This window comes from Neophocaena asiaeorientalis, unplaced genomic scaffold (assembly GCF_003031525.2).
Source record: "Neophocaena asiaeorientalis asiaeorientalis breed wild unplaced genomic scaffold, Neophocaena_asiaeorientalis_V1.1 scaffold88, whole genome shotgun sequence".
Classification (NCBI taxonomy): Eukaryota; Metazoa; Chordata; class Mammalia; order Artiodactyla; family Phocoenidae; genus Neophocaena; species Neophocaena asiaeorientalis.
Window position 1 is genome coordinate 256,220 of NW_020175683.1, and position 19,315 is coordinate 275,534.

The following is a 19,315-nucleotide window of genomic DNA, read 5'->3' on the forward strand; positions in this document are numbered from 1 at the left end:
TCTTTCTGACTTACTTCACTCTGTATGACAGATTCTAGGTCCATCCACCTCACTTCGTTTCTTTTTATGGCTGAGTAATATTCCATTGTGTATATGTGCCACATCTTCTTTATCCATTCATCTGTTGATGGATACTTAGGTTGTTTCCATGACCTGGCTATTGTAACTATTGCTGCAATGAACATTGGGGTGCATGTGTCTTTTTGAATTATGGTTTTCTCTGGGTATATGCCCAGGAGTGGGATTGCTGGGTCATACGGTAGTTCTATTTTTCGGTTTTTAAGGAACCTCCATACCGTTCTCCATAGTGGCTGTATCGATTTACATTCCCACCAACAGTGCAAGAGGGTTCCCTTTTCCCCACACCCTCTTCTATGAAAAATTTTAAACTCTCCTTCTGTTAGTATTGGTTATTACCAATTTTTATAGAATTTCTCCATTTCATCAAAACATATTATTTTCTTGGTACATTGTATTATCTAACATCTTTTAAAGTTTCTTCTGTATCTGTAATTACATTTCCTTTCTCATTCCTATCTGTGTTTCTTTTATTTCCCTCATTATCTGTGTTTATTATTATTGTGTTTGCCCGTTACCTCGTTTTACTGTCCCCTCTCATTTCATAAATTTATCTTTTCAATTTCTTTGCTCACTTTCTTCCTATTTATTTGTTTACTTTGGGGGCAGCACAGAGGGTGAGAAAGAGAAAGGTGCTGTCTTTCTAATTTCTTCAGTTGAACACTTAGTTCAAATAACTTCATTATGTCCTAATTAATAATGGCAAAATATTTAAAGCTATATAACTCCTATATATATAGCTTTGACCTTGTACCTTGAGTTTTTATGTTAAATTGATACAACCACTAATTTTCTAAAATGCTATACTTTCATTTTGACTTTTGATTTCTTCTTTGTCATTTGGAAGAATGTTTTTCAGTTTCTAAGTGAGCTTTTTCCTTCCAATTTATCCTTTTATTACACATTTCTAGTTTTAATGCACTGTGATCCATGACAGTGGTTGTCAATTCTACTTTTCAGAAATGACTAAGTTTGTGTTGCATGTGTGTGTATCACTAATATTTGTAAATTTCTGATGAATATTTTGATAGGAATTTGTGTTTTTAAATTATGAAATATAAAAGTAAATATTTATATGCCAGTTAAATCCATTTCATTTTCTGTATTAATCAATTCTAATGTTTCCTTATATTTTCCTGTACTTTAACATTCTATGAAAAGGGTACTAAAGACTCTCACTATGATGACCATTTTGTCCATTTCTCCTTGCATTTTTAATAGCTTTGGGTTTTGTATGTCAATGATGTTATTTACTTTATAGAAGCATTTATGACAATTACACTTTCCTCTGTGAATTTAACTTAATCAATGCAAAGTGATTCTGTATATTATGTGTTTTTACCTTAAAATTTACATCGTCTGATATTGATATCTCTACTCAAATTTTTCCCATTCTGTGTAAAATGTATTCTTACAAATAGTATATTCTTCCTATCTTCTAGAAATTCCTCAATGTTTCTGGTCCAATAAAGGTAAGCGTCTCTGTTTTCCAGGGCTACTATGAGGTTTCTCTTATTTTTCTATTTCTTCAATCAATTCTTGAAACTATAATCCTTATATTTATTTTTATTTTATAGATTTTCACTTTTATAATTTCAAGCTATAATCTCCTAGTTTTATTTTTTTCTCATTTTCTTCCCATTATTACTGCCCCTACAGCCTTATTTCCTGGCACTTCTTATCACTAATCATAATTAACAATTCTTTAATTGGGAAAAACTGTATACTTGAAGCAATATAAGCAGTATGTACCACGGACGACACTGCACAGTGTTAATATTTGCATTAGGAAAATCCCAGCAAGTATTTTTAAAAACAAATGAATAGTTAGTGATATTGCCAAATGATATAATTTAATATGAAAAATAAAATTAAGAAGTCAAATTTAAACTTACATAATTTTACAATATTTACTTATGCCTTGGGATCATACTGCAACACATAGATGAGCAGAGCATTAGGACGGAAATCAGTTTAGAAAATATATTCAGTAAGAAATACATATTCCCCTCTCATACTTCACTGTCAAACAACGTGTGGTATAACACTATGATTTTTATTACTTTTTCACTAAAAAAAAAAAAAAGATGAAAATGTAAGCTATTTAAAGTGGAGATGTTCTCAACAATATTTTTTGGATGGGAATGGAACTAATTTCTTCAAAATATGCCCTGAAATTGACATGGAAAATTTAGTCTAATAAATAGGGGATATAATTGGTTAAAATAAGTGAATTTGAATGAGGAAGTATTTTCTTAATAGTGTTGAAAACAAAGTGGTGGAAACACTCTGTGTTAGCCAGAGCACTGAGAAAACATTTGATATGAAAAAATACCTCAGGGAATACATGTGGTGATACAACAGGCCCCATACTGGTCTAACGTCTATAATTTCATCTAATTGTCAGTAATGGGAAAAAAAAGGAAGGGAAAGAAGATTACCAAGAACACATGGGCCCGTCTGTCTTTCTGCATGGAAACTCTGTGGGGATTCTGTATTAGAATTACATACTAGCAGAATCTGGTCTGTGTGACATGTAAGAAAAGTGACATGTAAGAAAAATGATCTATGGCCATGATATTTTCCAGGCTGCATCTGTGAGTACAAAGTATAGTTGAGAATTCAAATTCTCTGTTTTGTCACACTTATAAAGACAGCAAGGAACACTGGAAATATTCCCTCTTGAAATTAACCTGAAAATTAACCCAGAAACCCCACCAGGGAAATCATTTTTTCTTTCTTTCTTTTTATTGGCAGGGAATTTTTCCTTTCCAAAGACAACATTTACTTACTTTTGACTCTGTTATCAAGCAGGGTGACACAAAATGTATGCCAAGAGAAGTCTGATTATTTCAACTGGTATTTTTTTCTTTGTTCACTTGTCTGAAACAGTGACAGGAACACAGAATGTGGATTCTGAAGGGATCTGAAAGGTTAGTTAGTTGAATAATGTGGCCATAACCTTTTTATTTTTTAAAATAAATTTATTTATTTATGGCTGTGATGGCTCTTGCTGCGCACGGGCTTTCTCTAACTGCGGCAAGCGGGGGCTACTCTCCCTTGAGGTACGTGGGCTTCTCACTGTGGTGGCTTCTCGTGTTATGGAGCATGGGCCCTAGGCGTGTGGGCTTCAGTAGTTGTGGCACAGGGGCTCAGCAGTTGTGGCTCGCGGGGTCTAGAGTGCAGGCTCAGTAGTTGTGACGCACAGGCTCAGTAGCTCTGCAGCATGTGGGATCTTCTCGAACCAGGGCTCGAAGCCCATAACCTTTTTTTTTTTTTTTTTTTTGTGGTACGCGGGCCTCTCACTGTTGTGGCCTCTCCCGTTGCAGAGCACAGGCTCCAGACGCGCAGGCCCAGCGGCCATGGCTCACGGGCCCAGCCGCTTTGCGGCACATGGGATCCCCCCGGACCGGGGCACGAACCCGCGTCCCCCGCACTGGCAGGCGGACTCTCAACCACTGCGCCACCAGAGAAGCACCCATAACCTTTTAAATGCTTAAAGGGAGAGTGGAGCCAGCCGGATGTTGTGAGCCCTATTCCCATCCAGGGACCTTTGCACTCCCCCCAAATCCTCTTACTTATCACATGTGTAAAGTGATGAAAAAGCCTGATATATAACTTCCTTCGGCCACTCCTCATTCCCAGTTATTCCAAAGAGATGCTGCTGAGAAAAAGCGATGATGTGCCTTGATGTGGCAAGTTGCCACTCTGTCCTCCTTCTTATCAGAACTTATTAGTAAATGATGCATCGCTTCTGGAATCCATTTCACATTTTCAAAGGTCAAAGGCAGCTTGTGGTAAGCTCTATATTTATATCAAAAAGCATTTTAAAGAAGTATAACATGGGAGATTGGGATTGACATAAATACACTAATATGTATAAAATAGATAACTAGTAAGAACCTGCTGTAAAAAAATAAAATAAAATTCAAAAAAAATGTTAAAAAAAGGAAGCATAACATATATAATGTAGTTTTCACCTACCTAACTCCTAGAATATAAAATTTTATATCCTAAACATTTATGTAGTTTCATATTGTAGGGCACCCTTGTCAGTTTTCTTCTGTTGTTTATGTTAGAGATCTGATCGGTGATAATCTTGAAAAGAGAGCTGACATACGGATTCACTAAGCTCTACTTTTTTCTCTGAGAGCTGAGAAGTGTGCAGGTGATGAACAGCCTTCAGGGAATCGCCAGGCTGGCTTCCAAGAGGCTTTATGAGGCAATGCACTGGAGTCAGCAAGTCCAGCCCTGTAGGGTTACAAACTAGCTTACCATGCTGAGGACAGATCCCACTCTCTGGGGTAGAGAACAGTACCTAAGTTCACAAGACTGATTTATAAAACCAGAATAGTATCAATGTCCAACAAGAAGTAGATCTGTCCCAGGAACCCGAGTACGCACACCTGCAACTCAGCCCATTGCCTCAAGCCCAGTTCACCGATTTACAATAAGAAACAACTGGCAAAGCGAGCAATGTATTCGAGAGGATATGAAGAATGCATTCTCTTCCTATGAGTTAACATATCTTGGAAAGAAAATAATCAGAACAAGGGAAGTCAGACTGGTGGGTTATTTAATGGCATAAGCCCGTGTATCCATCTCACAGTGAGGACGCATGCCAGCAGACGGACTGGAATCACCGAGCAGTACCAGCTACAACCTGCTGCATCCATCGCCACGCAAGTGCTGGCCTTGCCAAGTGGTCAGCATACCCTATACACTGCTACAACCTTCTTCATCCATCTCCATGTGAGAGGCAAATGTTCCCTGACTACTGCACACAACTGGAGAGGCACTTTCAATATTTGTCCTTTTTTCCTCCCATTTTCATGAACGATTCCCCCCCACCCCTGCACCTTTCTGACCAACACTCTTCTTTAATAAAATTACAGTCAAATCTTACAACCTGGAAACTCATCAGAATTTTTAAGGTAAATTTATATAGCTAAGCCTTGCTCCGTTAGGGTTTTTATTTAAAAGTTTAGCCTCTGTTCCAAGTTCTTGGGAGAATATTTAACAGTTCAGACTGTTTTCACAGTGTCAATCATGCACGATTGGCATATAAAACCTCACATTTTCTGTTCTACGTTTAATATAACCTGCAATGCCAAGAAATAAATATGTCGATAATAGGAAACATCATCTCATTTTTCTGAGAATGCCTCCTTCCATCATTCCTGCAGTAGACATATTTTACTAACCTTCATGTAAGAATGTAAACTCGCTGAGGCAGGGGTTTTTGCTTGTTCACTGACTTATCCCAAGTGCCTAAAGCAGCGGAGTGTTCAATGAATACAACCTACAATCTAAACCATGTATTCAAAAAAGAAAAACCAGAAACCCAGAAGTAAGGCCCTAAAACAATATACATCATCGACTTGATCTCTCTGTTTGCTAAATTTCAACATGTCATTCTTAAACCAAACTTCTATTGAAACAGGATTACAATTACCAAAATACATCATAGTTAATAAGATATTTAAGAAATGTCTGTTGACATTTATCAATATAAAATTATTTCAAAATTCTTTTATCATTCCTATTTTTATCTTTTTTCAAACATTTTAGTCTTTAAATTTACACTTGAAAGAAGTTTCTGAGAATACATGTTTTTCTTTAATAAGTGCAGAGTAGAGGTCAACAAAAAGGCTTTACCTATCACTTTATTCTTCTTTCCATTTTTTATAGGCGTACAAAGCAAACTTCTAATGCACTGCTGTTTTACATTTCCTGTGTTTTCATTCTAAACAAAAACAAAAACAAGACAGCTAAATATTATGAGAAGACTGTTTGTCCATTAGATGCTATAGAAACTATATTGGACCTCGGAAGCCACTAATATATTCATCTTTTATTAGCTGGAGATAACATCAGAGTGCAGAAAATGTACAAATTATAATGAAGTTCACATAAATGTACTATAAAGCAATTAGTCTTTACATTATTAAAAATACTAAATATCCTATTTTCTTTAAAATTTTTTTCCATATTTTCCATTTTATTTACCTGTATTTCTTTTATTTTCCATTTTAAACTCTCCAAGCAGCTTACAGTAATAGTAAGCAAAGTATTTATTCAGTTTCTACTATCCCTGTGTAGTGGATGTCTGAAATAACTTAACAAGAGGGGCAGAAGTCAAAAGCATTACACCACCTAGGATTCTACATGTTACAAATTTGTCCTTGTTTAGTTTTCCCACTGTTATCTATTGCCCATATCGCTAACGTTCTAAAAAGGTCTCCTAGGTAGGCAAATAACAAAGTCAAGGCAGCTGCCTCAAACTGCAATGCTTTTCTGAAGTTAGATGAGAAAAAATACTAGAATTCAAAGTTTTCAGTGTCTGAGAAACTGACCCTTGTAGCTTTGCTCTCGAGGAAAACAGATACTCAGTTTTCCACAGAGCTGTTCACTGCAGTAGATTACCAAGTATAGGCATTTAAGCCATATGAAACTTAACTGTTGAGGGTAAACTCAGGAACTCCAGCCATACTATCTAAAGAATGTCATTAAGTAGGTAATAGTTAAATTACCTCAACATTAGTTTATGATAGTTCATTAATACATGTTTAAAAAACTAATAAAAGTACAGAGAAAAATACTCAAGTACAGCTGATAACCTCTCAACAGATATTATAAGCTGTTTTATTCTCTTTCCTCAGATCACGGAAAGCACAGATCACTCCCAAAGAGCCAATTCTAGGGCCAGTCCTTCAGTTACGAGTAACTAGTTTGGGACTTCCCTGGTGGCGCAGTGGTTAAGAGTCCACCTGCCAATACAGGGGACACGGGTTCGAGCCCTGGCCCGGGAGGATACCACATGCCTCGGAGCAACTAAGCCTGTGCGCCACAACTACTGAGCCTGTGCTCTAGAGCCTGTGAGCCACAACTACTGAGCCCACATGCTGCAACTACTGAAGCCCACGTGCCTAGAGCCCGTGCTCTGCAACAAGAAAAGCCACAACAATGAGAAGCCCACACACCACAACGAGGAATAGCCCCCGCTCACTGCAACTAGAGAAAGCTCACACAAAGCAATGAAGACCCAATGCAGCCAAAAATCAATAAATAAATAAATTTTAAAAATTTAAAAAAAAAAGAGTAACTAGTTTAAGTGCAGATCTGATAGGAAAACAGCCTTCAAGCTCCAAGTCTAAAATTGGGTTACTTACTGTCCAGGGAAATCTTTTATCTTTACTGACATCTGGGATATTAAGTGGTTCCATAGTATTTTTGACATACTGAGCATACATGTAATTGATTCTGTTCACATCACGTTCCCTGTGGAGATAACAGAGATGAGTTCTTTCTGTGCAGTGAAAAAACGCAGGCAAAACAGAGTCAAATAGATGATTATAAGAGAAACATACCAGTCTTAAATTATAGAGCAAAGTGTATATCTTAGTTGGAAAATGCAGCTTTAAACATATTTGATGATTTACAACTTTGGTAGTTACTATAACTGAAATGCTTTGAAAAAACAAAGACCCACAATTTTTCATCTATCTAAAACAAGTTTAAAATGTCATTAAGTAATCTTATTACCACTGTTAATGGGCATGTCGATTTTTGTGCTGTTTAAAATCCATATGAATTTTCCCTATGTCTTATTTTCTCATCAGATTATAGAATGACTAAAGTCTAGTGTCTGTTTTTACTTCCTCAGTTATTTATTTAGTCTATCCATTCCAATAAAACAATCTTTTACACATTTCAGACCAAGGGAAAAATCGAGCAGGCCTAGAATAATTTTATTAAGCTCTTCTCTCTTCTTTTTTCTGCTTTAAATTGAAAAAAAAATTTTTTGAACTTACAACATTTTCCCAGTTTCTTGCTTAATAGGTTGATCATAAAAGGTTAACCTGATGTCACAGGGTTCACAAGTGCAGTGCCAGTAATGGAGTTGGGAAAACAGAACAGAACGCATCTTTTCATCAGGAAACTACCTATGTTCCTTGGTGATGGGGATGAATTCCGCAAAGAGGGTCAAGTTATAGAAATTTACCCCAGCTATAAGTATATGCCTGTATTAACTGTAAGATCACTAACTAAAGAAAATAGGAAAGTCTAATAGTGGGAGACATTTCAAAATAAAATATGTGCCTCAGGAAAAATGTCCACTTGGTCTGAGTTCTCCAAGTGCTAATCTTTTCCTGTCTTCCATCCTTCTCACTCAGCCTGCCAAACTGCTTCTAGGACAGTGGTTTCAAATGATGTTCTCAATCACCGTGATTCCACAAAGATTCCTGAAGCCGTGGCCTCATTCCTGGCCAAGATAATTGAGTCTTTCCTTTCTTTGCTGTACATTTTAGGTTAATAGTAATTTGGTCAAATCAGGTACTGACCGTATGTCCAGTATTATATACAAGTGATAAAGAATGAAAGGGAAATGACAATAGTAACACAGGAATACATGAACTTCAGACTTAACATTTTCTGAGCCTAGATTGATAATGTGGGAAGGCATGCAAAATGTCAGACACATCAGACCTAGGACATTCCTGGGTTTCTATTTCATACATATTATTCGGGTAGAATCCCAAGAAAAGGTTATAAGTGTAGGATGTACATTTTAGGTTAATAGTAGGTTAGGTTAACAAAACTATTTTAAAACCACAAATATTTCATGGACAGCAAAAGTCTCACGAAAAGAGAACAAGAAACTGCAGTAAAGATAAGAAAAATGAAAAGGTAGTTACAGAGAGAAAGAAATACACTGGAGAGGGTATCTATGTCCAAACCTCTTTTAAAATGATGATGATGATGACTTTTATTGTTCTTATCATCATCGTTATGTCAACAGTGGGAGACAGATGAAACCCAAATAGTTAAGCAACTTGCCAGAGGTCATAAATTCCTATGTATAGGCATTGATACAGAGAAGCAGGAGTATTAAAATTACTTTTAAATCAACAGAAACCTAACTCTTTTTTCAATTCCCTGAAAATTTTAAGTTTTCCTGATGTTACTTTAGTGAAAAATTAGTATTAGATTTGTTAAGGTTATGTGATCGCATCTTATTTCTTACTCTGTAAAAAGTGCTAATAAATTCTTACTTCCTCCCCTCAATAACAAAAGACTGAGCACTTCGTCCATGAGAGGCACCCTTAGCATCACGGGGAGACAAACTTCTAGAGGTCAGTAGCTGTCATAAGGCGCTTGTAATCTCGTAGAGGACTGTGACAGAGAATGAATAATAACACAATGTCTAGTTGCATGTCCTCTTTGAGCAGAGTCTAGTGCAGAAGCCCCCAGCTGTCCCTCAGTAACTCTTCTCCCTTTCTCTTTATCTAGACACATGGCCGCTGAGGACAAAGACTACATTTATCAGCCGCCCTAGTGGCTTGGGATCATCATGGGACATGTAAGTTCTAGGCAACAGGAAATGTGACTGCTTCTAGAAAGCTTACCTAAAAGGCAGCTGATGTATGCTCTCTGCCCCTTCTTTCCCTGCCCCCCATCCTACCATTTGAAACGTGGATATGAAGGCTGGAGCTGCATCCTGAACCCTGGAAGGGAAGGGCCACTCCCTAGAGATGCAGAGTAGAAAGCTTGCAGGTACCTGGGTCCCTGAGGCCTTTGTAGAACAGAGCAGCAACACAGAGCCTGAGCTGCCTGCCTCTGGGTCTTTACAGGAGAGAGTAATAATATTGCATTCTTATTTAAGCTATTTTTACTTTGGGTTTTTATGATTCACACTCAAACCTAATCCTGACTAATACAATTGGTAACAATGAAAGCACCACATGTGGAGAAGATGGACAGATAACCCCTTGGTGGAGTGGGTTGGAGAAGACGGGGTATTAGGGAAATGCGCAAAAGGCTGGTAAGATTTAAGGTTGCATAGAAAGGCGTCAAGAATGAAAAGGAGGGTGAAAAACAGTATAAAAACATTGCTGAAATGGAAGAGTTCTAGGTATATTTGGGAAACACTAAACAGCTACAGATTGTTAGGAATAAAGTGATGGTTTCAGGCTGAAGATGTTAGGACAGGTAGTGGATGATTTTGAAAGTGCAATGCAAAGGGATAGGATCTTCCTTTAAATAACAGGAATATTCTGGTAGTCTTGCAAATGTGCCTCTCAGACCTACAACTGCAGGAGACCTAAATGACCAGTGTCTCTAGTCACTGTGCTCTGAAACCCCGGACTGTGTTTGTACTGCAGACACACTTCCCAGGGCTGCTCCTGGAAAAAGATGGAGCACACACAGCAGGGGCACTAAGGTAGCCCAGGCTTGGGAGACCCAGGATGCTTCTGACAGGAGGCTTTGGCTACAGAACTCCCCAACAGCCTGGCCAAACTTTCCTTAGAACTGCTCGGCTGCCTAAGATACTTCCACACAATGCTCTTTCCTTCTTTACCCTCTCTTTCACTCTGGGTCAGACTTGTGTGGGGAGCTCACGGCTCTCTCATCCCCTCCCAGCTCCCTCCCCCTTTACTCTCACATGGGGTTCCCCTAATAAATGTCTTACACATTTAATCTAGTCTTGGCATCTGCTTCTTGGAAGGCCTGGGCTAACTCAGACCTCTAAGGTTTTTTGCACAGTGGATATCGAGGGAGGTGTACGTGAGTACATCCTTGGGAAGACAGTCAGGGACACGAAGCTTGGAAACACTGAGAAACTTCTGTGCTTTTAGATGTAAATGGGAATCACTTCAGGTTATGTGAACCAAAGACAGAAAAAACACATCAAAGAGACACAGAAATACTAACACTTACTGACTACTTACTATGTGCTGGAAATTTTCTGAAGCATTTTATGTGCATTAACTCATTTGGTCCTTTCTACAATCCTGCCATCAGTATCTCCATTTTACAGATGAAGAAACTGAGGCTTTGAGAGGTTAAATAATTCACACAAAGCACTACAGCTAGTAAGTGGTGGAACGTAAGTTTAAATACAATCAGTCTGATTTCAGAGTCTATACTCTTACACTCTGTATCTACGAGTTTTTAAAGTAGTAAAAACCTTTCTACTATTTTAAAAATAGTAGGTGTTACTGTATTTAACTATAATTGTTTTCCAATATAGTTATAACTAATAAGTATTAACTAGTATATGTATTCCAAGAAAGTGAGTTTAAAGGAGTAATTCTATGTATTTGTCATTTTATGACAAAATGTGCATTTAAAATTAACATGAAGTTAACTGATATGGAATTATAGCACTAAAATACCTATTTCTTAAAATTAAGAGCTAACATAAACTGTACCCCATCACACTCACTTTTTCCTTTGAATCGAAGCATAGAAACTCTAAAACCTCCCACCATCTGGAAATGAGCTTCCCTTCTGAATTCCTGGGTGACCCAAACTCCAACAGTTTACTGTGCTTTATCCCAGTGATGATATGATTCTAACAATTATGTGTAATGTTCACCCTGAATATTTTTTATTTTTATACTTAACATTTCAAAATATTAAGTGTAAACAGTTCTTTCAAAACTGTCTTCAATACATTATTTTAATTTATAAAAGGCAATTAGTGGGTTGGCTGGAAAAGTACCTAACTGATACATAACTGCCTAAAAAGGATGATTTGCTTACTGCTAACATCATCAAATTGCCTAGCACTTCATCTCATGGAAGAGTGGTTGGATTGACAAAGTGTTTAATAGTGAGAATTGGAGAGGCCTAAATTCTATCAATAAGCAATTTTAGAAACATAACACAGAATCTGCTGGTCAAGTGTCAATACCAGTTAGTCCTTCAAAAAGCTGAAGTTACTAAACACCATTTTAATTCGGAATTTTCACAAAATTAAGCCTGAAATCTAATTTTATTAAAATAAAACCATATTTACATCACTAAGAGGACTTTTATTGCATCATTATAATAAAGGCTAACTATTAGCTAATGTAAGGCACTGGTGTTGAATAATTTTCATTACTGTAAAATCAGTTAATGAATCAGTTTAAATGATCCATGTAAATTAGTCTCTTTTAAGGTAACCACACTGACCTATTTATCCTTTATAAAACAATCTTTATACTAAGACTGTCTTGGTATAATTTTTAAAAGTGGAAAGATATCTTCCATTTTTCCTACAGAGAAGGAACGTGATATTCATCAGAAACAAAGTAAAAGTGCTAACAAAAGATCAAGATGAAATAAATAAATAAATAAATAAATACTAAGACTTAAATATATATATAGTAGGACCTCAGTTTTTTTTTAATGCATATTGACCAGTAGAGGTCACTATCATACCAAGTCACAGGCTTGTTCAGCTATCAGAGAAATAAGAGGACTCGTCTGACTTCACAACAAAAATCAAATGTGAATACATAAAATAAAACTACACAGGCATATGCTGCTATACAAATATTCAAAGGTAAATGTAGATAATTCATCATTTTATATAAATATTTTTCTTTTTGGCCATGCTGCACGGCTTGCAGGATCTTAGCTCCCTGACCAGGGATCAAACCCAGGCCCCAACAGTGAAAGTGCTGAGTCCTAACCACTGGACCGCCGGGGAATTCCCATCATTTTATACATTTAATATGCATTATCATACTGATTTTCCTACTGTCCTCTGGATATATGTAAATTCATAAATATACATGTATATATTTCTTTTTTTATTTGTCTATATAGCAATTTATTATTCAAGCCAAATAGTAAAATAATCAAATATTTACAGGTTTAGAAGCTTTCTAAAATGTTCTTTATAAAAAGCAACAAAAATGTATGGTATCATAAAATCAAAATAGTATCTATTAATGCTCCTCCTAAGAATAAGACTTCATAACTGACCTAGGCAGTACAGCCCAATACCAGTATTTAAGAAAGATACATACACACTCTCCAGGACATGTGCATATTATCACATATTCAAAAAGGATTCAATTTCAACTAAAACAATGTCAAATATGCCAGAAAATATACACACAGAAGCTTAGAAAAGAATAGATGTGGAGACGGGATATAAACTTCAGTTCACTACCAGCAATGCCAAGAGGGAAATAAAGATCAGCTATTCTGTTCTAACTTTGTGAACCAAAAACTCCAGCGTAGCAGAAAATCTCTGGGTACAGATACCATGGTTTATGTACCCTGACTACCCATCCCACGCCCAAGTCACCAGTCAAGGCCTAAGTTAGGTGTACCTTCTGAGTCAAACCCATTCCTCACCTGCCCCCAAGTTACACTTGCTCCTTTGCTAATTCCTGAAATTCTTTTAATAGGAGAAAAGGTCTTTCATATTGTTAAAATAATCATATTGTTAAAATAACAGTCTTGAAATGAGTTTTGATTTAAATATAATCACTTAAACGAACAACTCTAAATCACTGTAGTCAACAGTTTCTCCATCTTGATGGGGAACACGGAAGAGGACAGGAAATGCGAGAAAAGTTAAGAGAAGAAAGGAAAGGGTACAGAGGGCAGAAGACAGCTTCTGCAGACCTCACACTGATCCATGGGGTCAGTCTTAATTAGGAGGGTCGGAACAAAACCAGGCTGTGCACTTAAGGATTTTGTTCTTGCAGTTGCAAACTCAGGCACTTTATATGATCTACAGAGGTGATTTTCATTTTACTTTGTTTCCAAGTTTTTATCACAAACATTTTCTTCCAATTTTTTATGATGAACTTTTGAAATACATAAGAAAGTTGAAAGTAAAATGAATATCCTATTCCTAAATTCAACAATTTTTAATGTTTTGCCACATTTGCTATATCTATATATGCATGTGCAAACATTTATTTGTTTAAATACATTAATTTAGATATACTTATTTATTTTTGGCTGAACCGTATTTCATTTTATTTTTTGTTGGGAATTTTTAATTGAAGTATAGTTGATTTACAATGTCATGTTAGTTTGAGGTGTACAGCACAGTGATTCAGTTATACATATACATATATATGTATAACTGATTGTTTTCCCTTTTTCAGATTCTTTTCCCTTACAGTTTATGACAAAATATTGAGTATAGGCCCCTGTGTTATGCAGTAGATCCTTGCTGGTTATCTATTTTATATTTAGTAGTGTGTATATGTTAGCCTTGACCTTCTAATTTATCACCCCCACCCCCGCCCCGGCAGACCATTTTAAACTAAGGTGCAGACATCATAACACTTCATCCTTAAATACACCAGCCTGAATCTCCTAAAAATAAGAACATTCTCCTACTAACCACAATATCTTCCTAATTCCAAAGAAAAGGTACGCATAATTCCCCACCAACACCTAGTATCCAGTCCATATTCAGATTTCCAACTGGCTTAACAAATGTCTTTGATAGCTATTTGTTTTTAACCAGGATCTAATCAAGGTTCACATACTGCATTTGGCTGTTAGGTCTGGGAACAGTCCCTGCCTCCATTTTATTCAATGACATGGACTTTTTGAAGAGACCAGGCCAGTTATCCTATAGAATGTTCTATAGTTTAGATTTGCACAGAGGTTATTTTTGAAGTATCACCACCAAGGAGCTTGGTTACTGAGGACAGTACTAACTGTGGCATCATTCACCTATATGAAATAATTCTCTGACAAGTCAATGAAGAGTAAAAAATCTGGAACTTTAATGTCAAATAGTAAAGCTAAAATAATGTTCTATTTCCATGATCATATGAGGCTTTTCGGTTATAATATCAATAATTAGGAGTAATATAAATTGACACAAATTATTTTAGGGAGTGAAATAATTTGAAACAAATGAATAAGGAATAATGTGATAAAACCAGCATTATGCCCAAGAATTCCTGACGCTTTACCCTGGCAGACTTATATTCCTTAGACTATTTTATTGCTTAAGCAAAAACCACCACTGTTTTGCTAAGGGTGCAAAAGGAAATATGACAAGGACACTTGGTAATTTACTCTAAATCCTTTTTAAAATTCTTCAGAAAGCAAATATACAATTGGGCCAGTAACAAGTATAACCTTGATATGTTAATACTTTCTATTGTTCCTGTGTACCAGTTAACAACCACCAAAAAGTGAATACTAATTTTAAAATTAAAAAAAAAAAACATGAAAAAGAAATGAACTACAATAGAGATCTGGTCTGATTCTAGCCATAGGGTACATGTACTGGTGTGACTGAGATCACAGGCTTCCTTCTGGTGTTAGTTAAATCCTATGGCTGATTCCAAAGCAGAATAGACTCATAGAAAAAAATGTGTTCAGAAGCCTGTCAAATTTCCAGTGAGGGTCTAATATGCAATGAAAAAATATAATTGAAATATAGTACTTGTGGGTCTTAAATGAGTCAGTTCACAAAACACACTGTACCCAGGCCTATACTAATTGTGACACCACTCACTCTGTGAAAGAATTCTCCAACATGTCAAATGCAGTGGAAAAAACCCTGGACATATAACATCAAATAGTAAAGTATTTTCACAAATGAAATTATTTGTGGGAGGAAAAAAGCAGGTGTAGCTTCTATGCCTTAAGTTAAATAGGTCGTGAAATAACTATGTAGCCAGAATTACACACTTGTGATAAAGACAGACAGATAATTAAGTTTTCTTACCTTGTTAAAGTATCTGACGATTTTTCTAATTCCTCACACTCCATGTGAAACACACTAGAAAAAGAATCCTGAAAACAGAGCAACGACACAGACCGAGAAATAAGTTTGAGAATATAATGAAAACTATCTAAATACAGACATATGAGCCTGTGGAACTGACTGAAGACACCAATCCTCGCAATTTCTTTTCACTTTTTCAGACAAAACTGACCTAAGTGCTCACAACATCCTCAAGTCTACCTCCTATTACTTAGAACATGCTGCTGTTGTTTCTGATACTGACTTGCAAAAATGCTTATTTGAGTTTTTGTTCTTCTGCCAGCTGTTAATAAATAATTAGCTTCAGATTTTCTCTATATTTATTCAAAATCCTCAAGCTTTTATGCATACATTGATTGCTATTGTTGGGTCTTTTGAAAAGACACCTAATTCAGTAATATTTTATGAGATCATTAAATTATGAAGATTTTAACAACATAGAGAAGTATTTTTGAAGTTAAATTAAAAAGCAAAATACACATTTGAACCCATACTATATTTATAACTGAATAAAAAATTAGAAGGAAACACAAAGAAAACAATGATATCAGTTTAATTTGGGGACAGAAGAACTAAGTACATTTCTTTTCTTGTTCACATTTGGACTTTTGCTTATGTGTTGAAATATTTTTAATCAAAAAATAATTACAGTATAAATGAACATCAAGTCACTTAATTGCTACACCCACCAAATTAAGTCATTAAAAAGTGAGCAAAAATATTAATGGGCAATACTGCTGAGCTATATTTTAAAGCAACACTGACACCAGTCAACTGCTGCCGTGATAGGGGTTAACTGGATGAGCTGAATGTTAATTAAAGTGATATTTAAATTGTCTAAAAAAAAGGAGTGCCCTATGTATAACTTTCAAAAATTAAATGCCAAAGAGCAGGTCACAGAGCAAAAATGATAAACTGACATACTGCATTAAAGAGTTCTGACCTGAACTGTAAAAGGATAGTTCCAATCTTGTAATTATCTCTATATTAAGGAGCTTATAACTGATTGAAAATATTAAATAATATCCATGAGAATACTATCTCATAGCATAGTGAATTCTTATTTGATTTCCTATTAATGAGAATCTCTCTCTCACACACACACACACACACACGATGATTCAGATAATGTTGCATCACACAGTACGATCTTACTATCTAATAAAATAATTAAAAATATAAGTTTTAAATATCTTTTATTATTCTACTTCCCAAAAAACCATCAATTCAGATATCATATGTGGACTGTAATTGACTTTATACACTTGAGAATTCCCATTCTTTTTCCTAACCCACCAATGAAGAGCCTGTTCTCAGGGTCTAAATGAAAAAGGAAGCAAACAACTACATCAAAAAGAAATATACCAGAAACAGTGGTTCATTGGTTGTGAAGGAAAAGAAACTGCATAAAAGAAAACAACCTTGGGCTAAAGGCCCTGATGCTAACAGCAAACTCAGTTGGCCTGTCTAGAAGTAACCAGCACTGTATGAGAACACTCCATCTTTACACACACATCCTGTCTCTTTACGTTACAAATCAATGGCTTGAAATCTACCAATCAGAACAGTTTAGTGGCTTTCCACGGTGGGTAAAGAATTTGGGACTGGGCTTCCCTGGTGGTGCAGTGGTTGAGGGTCCGCCTGCCGATGCAGGGGACGCGGGTTCATGCCCCGGTCTGGGAGGATCCCACGTGCCGCGGAGCGGCTGGGCCCGTGGGCCATGGCCGCTGGGCCTGCGCGTCTGGAGCCTGTGCTCCGCAACGGGAGAGGCCACAGCGGTGAGAGGCCCGCGTACCGCAAAAAAAAAAAATTTGGGACTAATAGGTACCTTTAGCAGCATTGCCTCCATTGGGCCATGCCTTTTGGTTTCTACATAATCGCTGGTGAAAAGAAATTTTTATAGTCAACCCAACCCATTCAGAAGGTGGTCTACCTGTTCATAGCAATAGAGCACAACTGTTCTCAACCAAAAAAGGTCTGCACACTGTAGTGACAATGTATTTCTCCATCAAGGTAGTGTAGCCACTGACAAAAGCAACACACTGACATTACCAATGGTAACTGAAATACTTAGTGGAGGGTCAACAAGGTGAAAGGCTGCACTGAAGGCATCCTCCAACCTCACCTCTACCCCTTTTCAACCAGAACAGCTCATACTTGGATTGGCTTTACATAAACAACCATATTCAGTTGGATTTGAGAGAGGGTTCTGAGGCCAACCTGAGGTTTAAAGCAGTGTTTTAAGGAATATAAATTTTTGTCTTTCTAAAAATAAAAAAGTCATACTCTGTACTCACGGAGCAATCTTCATCCACTATGAAAATGGTGCATTTCTGCACCTGCATGAAAGAGATAATAGTGGCAGCTATTTTCTTTAGAATTACTTCTAATGATTGTTGTTCTTCAAAAATTAGGCTAGCAAGGTCAAGCAGCACCTAGACAAAACAATTAAGAGCTTACTATTAGTAACTGTTTGTGATTGTTAAAGCAATACAATGATTTATATGGGCTGTAAGTTGTTTCCATATAACCTAACAAGTTACAACCAAGTTCCCAGTCAAGTGTGAAGTACGTAAGTCTCTGCTTACTAACGAAATTTCCCTGCTGTTAGTACAATTAGTACACTGGCTACGATCACAGACTCTGAAGCCAAAGCCAACCGTTTCCAATCCCGGCTTCCTCTCCTGCTAGCTTTGTGATCTAGGGCAAGTTTCTTGAAAATGGGGATAATAATAGTACCAAAATCGTGGAGCTGTTGTGAGGACTAAATAAGTTAACATTTATAAAGCATTTTGAACAGTGTCTGATACATAAAATATACTGTTGTTTTTGGTGATCCAAACTTCTGAGATCAACATTTATCAACATTGCCAACATTTTCAAAGAGCACAGCAAATATTGTCCAAAATAAACGAAGTTTTAAGAGTTCCTTTTGTGTTCTTCCTGATAATTTCTCTTTTCTTTACTTACACAGGATTTCATCTAGTCTCACAAAGTATTTGTACAAGGAGTGGGGGTGAAAGGGTATTATGGAAAATTTATTGGAGGTGATACTATCCTTGCTGAGGCCTGAAAGATGAGCAGGAATTGTTCAGGTTAAGTGGGGAAGGAAAATATCTCAATCAAAAAGAGCTGAATTGAGAGAAAGTAGCATATTGCAAGTTTTGATCAAATTTTATGAGAATATAGAGTGTAAAGAGGAGAACTAGGGAGATGAAATTGCAGAGGTAAGCGAAGAAAGAACCTCAAAAGTCCTATCTTCTTTTCAAGCAGTTTGGACTGTGATGGGTTGCAGGAGAGAAGTGACAAGAATCACAAGTATGTTTGTAAAAATGAGGACTGGATTAATGGGTGGCAAAAATGGAGCAGGGAGACGTCAGGAATATGCTGAAGTTGAAGTCCGCGGAAGGTCCACAATCTAACATAAGTTCTAAACAGAGAAATTAAAGGGTGGGGGAGATGAATTATCAAAGAGATAATGAAGGGCTTCCCTGGTGGCACAGTGGTTGAGAGTCCGCCTGCCGATGCAGGGGACACGGGTTCATGCCCCGGTCTGGGAAGATCCCACATGCCGCAGAGCGGCTGGGCCGGTGAGCCATGGGCCTGCACTCTGCAATGGGAGAGGCCACAACAGTGACAGGCCTGCGTACCGCAAAAAAAAAAAAAAAAAAAAAAAAAAAAAAAAGAAAAAAAAATTACAAAAAC

At 36.7% G+C, this 19,315-nt stretch overlaps 1 protein-coding gene and 1 long non-coding RNA gene across 4 annotated transcripts in view; one reads left to right on the top strand and one right to left on the bottom strand.

The window, feature by feature from the left end:
* Positions 1-19,315, bottom strand: part of PDE5A (phosphodiesterase 5A) — a 140,234-nt gene that overhangs the window by 57,510 nt on the left and 63,409 nt on the right. For all 3 annotated transcript variants that reach the window (XM_024731995.1, XM_024731997.1, XM_024731996.1), the window contains exons 6-9: positions 17,908-18,045; positions 15,572-15,639; positions 7,251-7,359; positions 5,737-5,824 (exon numbers count right to left, since the gene is read on the bottom strand). In XM_024731995.1, coding sequence (XP_024587763.1) covers positions 5,737-5,824; positions 7,251-7,359; positions 15,572-15,639; positions 17,908-18,045 — 403 coding nt within the window. The remainder of the gene's footprint in view (positions 1-5,736; positions 5,825-7,250; positions 7,360-15,571; positions 15,640-17,907; positions 18,046-19,315) is intronic.
* Positions 8,907-10,560, top strand: LOC112390915 (uncharacterized). The gene is made up of 2 exons (XR_003001366.1): positions 8,907-9,215; positions 9,373-10,560. It is a non-coding gene; the product is annotated as an uncharacterized LOC112390915 (long non-coding RNA).